Genomic DNA, 7,500 nt, shown 5'->3' with positions numbered 1-7,500 from the left:
CACTACAGCCCTGGAGCTGATCCGGTTAATATCTACGCTACATCACCACTATGCCTGTTTCCTCTTCCTGTCCAGAGCTGCTTCGTCTTCTCATTGGTCAAATACAAGCCACTGACGTACAACAAGGTCTACGAGTATCCTGATTGGTCCATCGGAGTGGGCTGGACCCTGGCCCTGGCCTCCATGATCTGCATCCCCATGGTGGTCGTCATCAAGATCATCCAATCCGACGGGCCGCTCATAGAGGTGGGTGGGGCATGTGGGCATGGTGGTCCAATCGGAACGGGCCGCTCATAGAGGTGGGTGGGGGCAGGTGGCATGGTGGTCCAATCGGAACGGGCCGCTCATAGAGGTGGGTGGGGCTAGGTGGCATGGTGGTCCAATCGGAACGGGCCGCTCATAGAGGTGGGTGGGGGCAGGGTGGCATGGTGGTCCAATCAGACGGGGCCGCTCATAGAGGTGGGTGGGGCAGGTGGCATGGAGGTCCAATCGGAACGGGCCGCTCATAGAGGTGGGTGGGGCAAGGTGGCATGGAGGTCCAATCAGACGGGCCGCTCATAGAGGTGGGTGGGGCAGGTGGCATGGAGGTCCAATCGGATGGGGCCGCTCATAGAGGTGGGTGGGGCAGGGTGGCTTGGTGGTCCAATCGGAACGGGCCGCTCATAGAGGTGGGTGGGGCAGGTGGAATGGTGGTCCAATCGGAACGGGCCGCTCATAAAGGTGGGTGGAGCAGGGTGGCATGGTGGTCCAATCGGAACGGGCCGCTCATAGAGGTGGGTGGGGCAGGGTGGCATGGTGGTCCAATCGGAACGGGCCGCTCATAGAGGTGGGTGGGGCAGGGTGGCATGGTGGTCCAATCGGAACGGGCCGCTCATAGAGGTGGGTGGGGCAGGTGGCATGGTGGTCCAATCGGAACGGGCCGCTCATAGAGGTGGGTGGGGCATGCTGGGCAACTCATTTTATTTAAAGGACCACTTCACCACTTTTCAACCTATCCTCACTAATAATCATGAAAAAAATGGCACGATTTTTTTCAACTCAGTCTGTGTCTCATAGGAGGATGTGGGCAGTTTAGAAACCGTCTTCCAGTGACATCATCATTAGGCAGATTGTTTTTTTAAACAAGATTGTTTTACAAAGATATTTAAGATTTTCATTATCGTGAGAACGATGGCTTCCATCTTCGCATTGCAACTTTACAGAACTAGAAAGCCTGCAGTTTCTATTGGCTTGTATTCCCCATCGATGATGTCACTGGAAGACGGTTTGAGTCAAACCGTCAAAGAGCATTTGAGTCAAAAGGCCCAAACAAAGTACGGCGCTTTTTGTGACATCATCATAACCCTGACTCTCTCTCTCTCTCTCGTCCCAGAGGATCAAGGCGGTGGCGGCGCCCGTGAGGGGCGGAGCCAGCTCCCGCCCCAAGGACCACCGCGGCCTGGCGGAGCTGCGCTACCCGCTGGACCCCAACGGGAACGGGAACAACGGCGGCAAGGGGGGCGGCGGCGTCCTCCTCAAGGGCCCCACCCACACCATCGTAGAGACCATGATGTGAGGGGGAGGGGCTTCCTCTGTGAGAAACGCCCACCTCTCTCTCTCCTCTCTCCCTAAACTCCACCCCCTACCCCCCCCCCCTCCCCAAAAATGGCTTCTTTATTACTGCTTTCTATATTACATTCTTTCTAAACTAAGCTAGCCGGCTTCCTGTCTGTCTGTCTGTCTGTCTGTCTGTCTTTATGTCCGTCTGTCTGTCTGTCTGTCTGTCTGTCCATCTGTCTGTGTGTCCATCTGTCTGTCCATCTGTCTGTCTGTCTGTCTGTCTGTGCGGAAGGCACAAAGAACTGAAGTACCGTTTCTGATTATTTTTTTTTCTCTCTTTTTGTTGGAGAATTTCGAAAGGTTGTTTTCTTTACTTTTTTTTCCTTTTATTTTATTTAAACCATAATGATTGTGAAGAGGTTTGGGTCATTTCTTATTGGATTTCTAACCAAAAATTTACATTATTATTATTATTATTATTATGATGTGTCTTGAGCCCTAGTGATCAGAGAGAATCACTTTTATTGGCTGAGGATAAAAGACGAAAAGCCAAAATGACTCGTTTTCGTTGGAGACACATTGGTGACTTTGTGGCTCTCAAAGACTTAAGGCCATTATTACGTACTAGCCTACTTCTGGATCAGGACCGGCTTTCTGGACTCTAGTTCTGGGTTCTATAGGTTCTGAGACCGGCCCTTCAGAAGTGCAGAATGACGTAATGTTGTGGTTATCGCACCTCCCTTTTACGAAGAAAAGCTCTGACGTCGGAAAAGGAGTATACGTACAGATTGCTCTTTAACGATCGCGCACTACTATACGATCACAAAATAAATCTCTCTTTTGTCAAAAACGTTTTAACGATATTTTAAAAAAAACACCACGAAACGACAGTTTTCTCGTAGCCGCCGACAAAAAAAATAAAATTAAACGTCTGTTTGCGATCTTCAATCAATCAGCGGCAGGTCCTATAATAGCTGCTCCTCGGCAAACAAACACTTTACGGGAAAAAGGAAAAATATAGCTTGATTTCTGCAATCCAAAACGGTATAAAGAATGTAAAAACGAAAACGCACAGAAAGTCCCAAACCTCCTCGAACAGGGAGCAAAGTGTTGAGGTTGTGATGATGTGTGACGTATTTCTGTCTGCCCCCGATCGTCTGTGACGTATACCGTAACGTTGTAGCGTATTATATCCATCTATCTATCTATCTATCTATCTATCTATCTATCTAGATCGTTTACAGTTCTGTATTAACTGCATTAGGTGCTCTCCCTTGCCGACCCAAATTTACACAAAATTTGTTTGTTTTTTATTTTCTACAGAGGAAGTTACATTGTTTATTGTTCTTTTTTTTCCCCTCCTCAGTCAATGTTTATAATGTTTTATTTTTATTTTTTATTAAGACTATATAATGCTTTTCTCTATTGATGATAATTGCTATAGTTTTACATAGAAGGAAAAAAACGACTTTGACTTTTTTTTGGAATCAGATGAAACGTTACTACGCTATTGTACTTTACAGAAAGGCCGTTTATGCATTTATATGTCAATATGTGTCAATATGAATTTATAGCTTTTCCTGTCGTGTAAATATATACAGTTTGCGGGGGCCATTGTTCCAATTAGCAACGCTAACCGACGCTAATACAGTTAGCACGCTAACCGATGCTAATACAGTTAGCACGCTAACCGATTGCTATTCCAGTTAGCTAATCCAACGCGTTGTGTTATGGCCACGGTTCGATTGGAGGGCTTTTATACATTTAGAGTAAGATAAGATAAGACCTTTATTGATGCCGTGTGAGGGAAATTCAGTCAAGTAGCCTTTTTTTCTCCACATGTCGGTTGTTACTGCCACTGCTACGGCTCACCGTCTTCGAGCGGTGGTTTTCAACCCTTTTCACATCAAAGGGTCCATTATTTATTGGGCCTTTGAGCCACGGGACCACCATCCGATGGCATTCAGCCTCTCAGATAACCCAAAACGAAAGAATATTTTGTTTGTCGAACAATTCTTCTACATTCTCTCTACTATTGTGTAGACTTCTTGTAAATTAAGTAATGCAGGTGTTTAACTGTAATTTAACTCTCGAGAGCGTAAAATGAAACCAAAATGGACCTGTACTAACAAGGGTCGATTATGGTTACCACCTGACCACCCGGAACCCCATCAAGGACCACCGGTGGTCCCCGGACCGCTGGTTGAAAACCACTGTCTTGGAGCCTCCATCCGTCCATAATCCTCCTGTTCAACATTCCCCCCCCCCCCTGTTTATAGACCTATAGGGGGCGCTAGCGCGTCGCCAACAAAGCTCAGAAAACACGTTATACGAATCGAACCCTGGTTGTAGCCGACAGTTGAACCGAGGTCCGAGGTCGGTCGGTCGGTTGGACACCAGGTATATATATCATGCGTTTCACTGCCTTTTATCAACAAACTCCTGTCCGGATCTTTGTGAGATCTGGCGAACTGGGTCTGTGTTGGACCAACGCCGACCAAATTGCAGAATTGGCCTTTGACTAAGTGTGTTGGGAAAAGGAATAATTATGGCCCCGTGCCGTTATCATTATGGCCCCGTGCCGTTATCAGTGTTGAACACTTCTGAGTGGATATAATAACATTTGGGAAATGGCCCAATATATATATATTCATTCTATGGGCTGGATTTTAAACAAACAACAACAACAAAAACGACTTATACAATCCTCAAAAACAATACTTTTAGTACATTATCTGTGTAGCTCCAAAAGCGCCGTAATAGCGATTACATACATGGTCCACGTACTTACGACAAAATGTGTTTTTTTAGGCATTGACGCTGGTTATTACAACGATAAATAGCATTATGATTGTTTTTTTAATATATCGTCTGCATACATAGAGGTTCTGTTTGTCGTTGCTGTCGGGGTGAAACCTTGCACGTCCAAAACCATTCCTTTTGGATTACAATTAAAAAAATCAGACCTGCCTGAAAGTGAGTGAGTGATGCAAGAGTGACACTTGGTGGTCAACAAATGCTATTGCGTCTGGTGGTCTGTTCTGTACTGTTACACTAAAAACTCAGCTTCCCATCATGCACTTGTTGTGCACAGTGTGAAGCTCAACAGAGCCACTTTGTCACCTGTTGGTAATCTAAAAACAAACATGAAAACATATTAGATTCAAAAGCTGTGGAATGGCCAACGTTTAAATACGGAGGTATTAGGTTTCTGCCTGACAGCAAAGTTCATTCACCGATATAATAATAATAATAATAATAATAAACTTTATTTGGGGACAGAACACTACTCAAGATTATTCACTCACGTAAAACGCCCGTACTCTACAATTATAAAACATTAAGTAAAATGTAAGTAATTTTCTTTATAAATATAGTATTGAACATGCTAAATGCACAGTCTAATCTAAGTAAAGTAAAAAGACAGTACTTGCAGTAAAATTACTGCATGTCAAAACATTTCCCTTTCTCTTCATTCTGTTAGTTTTATTTACGGCTATACATTCACGCCGAGCGCCAAAGACCAGGTTATTTTAACGTTTTAATTTGAAAGGATAACTTTCCCCCCAAAACAACTTTTATTCTGAAAGGATACGTTCACCGCGTCTCCCTGGCAGCCATATTGGTACAGGCAGGCATATCGCCAACAAAAAAATAATAACGCTCACAACAACGTTTCGTGCAAATTTTATCGTGCACTTGTCCTTCATCGTACACTGGACTTGGGGGGGCGCTCTTTGCGATTTTAATTATCGTGACGATTATTGTCAGCGTTGTCACTGAAATGTTGTCTTTCGACACGGCAGCGCAGCGGTCTCGTGCCGCAATTCGCGTCTGACATGAAATGTTCACATGGTCTCATCCCTGCGAAGCGACGCATAGTTCCATCCTGAGTAGCGACGCATATAGTTCCATCCTGCACGCTCCAGTAGCCGACTCTGTCCGACACTGAACTCCGTCCGTCACAGTCAAAGTGTTCATTTTGATGACGAAAAAACGATGACGAAATATGTCCGTCCATCCGACCATTTTGTCAATAAATAGCTATAGAAATCATTTTAAAATGAATCGGACGGCGTGCCGGCTTCTCTGCCCTTTTGTCTCTCTCTTGCTGAGAACACGCCGTAAATTAAAAGCCGGCAAAGTTTACCGTTTTTTTTATAAGCGTATACATTCATTCATTCATTCGAGTTAATTTAAACCATAATGGGTTTGTTGATAAATTATATTATGGACATATCAGTGCGATAAAGATCATGTTTACAGACCAGTCCCCTCAAGTCACTTGAACACTGACTCTGAACTTTTTATATGTTTTTAACGGGGTCATAATATCATATTAAAAACCAGTGGCTCAACAGAACCAGTACTTGAGTTTTTACAAATTACTGCCGCGTGAATACTGCCGGTCAAATATTACTCGACTACGAAAGTGAAAGTTTGCTCTGGTAAATTTGTACGTTTACTGGAGTCTAAAAAAAAGGCTCGAGTATTCAATGTACAATAAAAAATATCAATAACCAGTGAAAAAGAGATGTGCTATTTTTTCTATATTTAAAAAATATGGCTTAAGAAGTTAAATCATAACGCACTTTTTGTCTCTTCCTAGAAATGCAGCGAAGTCAAAAATTTACAATATTTGCCTTTGAAATGCAGTGGAGTTGAAGGTCATACATTAATCCATTCTGAACGGGAACCCATTTTGGTGTTTGGCATCATGTTATGCTTTAGCTATTGAAAAATAGCAGACCTACAAGCTCATAGCGCGCCACCGAGTGGCGCGCGCTACGAGCTTGTAGGTCTGCTATTTTTGAAAGATCGAAGAACGACTGACATTTTTTAGAATCTGATCTCAGGTCAGAATGGGTTCATCAGACCAGTGTGTGTCCAGTGGAAACCTGGTATGAATCTGATCTCAGGTCAGAATGGGTTAAAAAGTCCTCAAGTCCATTTTGTGACTTTGTTTACCGTCCAGCACTGTTCATATTATTCATAAACATAATGCAGGACCACACGTACGTTATACACATACATGTTACATACATGTCATACATATACGCTATCAACGGTTTATATAGTCATCGCATTTAGACCTGAGAACTGATTCTATACGAAATGTATTTTCTGGAAAAAAAAACCTTGTGTTTCTGTATCAGTGGTTCTCAAAATATTTCATGTCAAGGAGCCCTAAAACATATTGTCACAATTAAAAATAAATATTTTTCAACAGGTAAAGTTTAAAATAGTGATTAAACACTATTAGACGTGTCCTCAGGTCTAAATGCGTTAAAGGAAAAGTATAAAGCTTGCAAATATAAGCGCTTTTTAATACGAAATCTGCTAAACGTTTCTGCTTGGTGATCAATAAAGTTTTGTTTTATCGTATCTCATTAAAAAAAGACAAACTAAACCCAGGACAATAGAGAACTAAACAACGAAAACTGTGGATTGAAACTGTGAAGTTCAAGTCACTGTCAGAGTTAAATGGAATTAAAATCAAGAACGTATTGAGCGTATCAAGAGCTAAATTTAACTCGGGGCCATGAGGTAATCTAAAATGACAGATTGAAATTGTGTGTCGATTTATACTGCCTACATCTGTGTATATATATTTTTTAATCTAATCTGTGCTCCACTCCCTCTGCCTTCTCACACTCCCCGCCCAATCGGCCTAAAAGAGAGAGAGAGAGAGAGAGAGAGAGAGAGAGAGAAAAAAAAAAACAAGCTTCCTGTTCAAAAACAAATCCCAAGGTAGATTTCTTTTTTTAACGAAAATGTCGAAAATTTGTATATCGATTTTATTGTTTTTTGTCAGAGACGATACATTAAGTGAGAGATGTATGGATATATATAAATAAATGGAAGCCTCAGTAATGCATTATTAATAAGGCAGTGATTTATTGCGATAATTATGCACAACGCAAGTTCGTAAAAAAAAACGCGGAATGTCGATTAACGTGA

The 7,500-nt window shown here is 42.7% G+C and overlaps 1 protein-coding gene across 2 annotated transcripts in view; it reads left to right on the top strand.

Moving 5' to 3' along the window:
- Positions 1-7,500, top strand: part of LOC308335521 (sodium- and chloride-dependent taurine transporter-like) — a 56,942-nt gene that overhangs the window by 48,563 nt on the left and 879 nt on the right. Inside the window, exons 14-16 of one of the 2 annotated variants that reach the window (XR_013966029.1) lie at positions 76-246; positions 1,373-6,258; positions 6,332-7,500. The exon at positions 6,332-7,500 is cut by the window's right edge and continues 879 nt beyond it. Coding sequence is in view for 1 of the 2 variants with exons in the window: in XM_080792575.1 (XP_080648701.1) it covers positions 76-246; positions 1,373-1,555 (354 nt within the window). In the remaining variant the exon portion in view is untranslated. Of the gene's footprint in view, positions 1-75; positions 247-1,372 lie in introns of both variants that reach the window. The other variant, XM_080792575.1, reaches the window with a different exon arrangement.

The sequence above is a fragment of the Protomyctophum bolini genome (assembly GCF_963924005.1).
Source record: "Protomyctophum bolini genome assembly, chromosome: 20".
In the NCBI taxonomy this organism is placed as follows: Eukaryota; Metazoa; Chordata; class Actinopteri; order Myctophiformes; family Myctophidae; genus Protomyctophum; species Protomyctophum bolini.
Note: the sequence above shows the minus strand (reverse complement) of the source record. Positions and strands in the feature narration are given on the sequence as shown.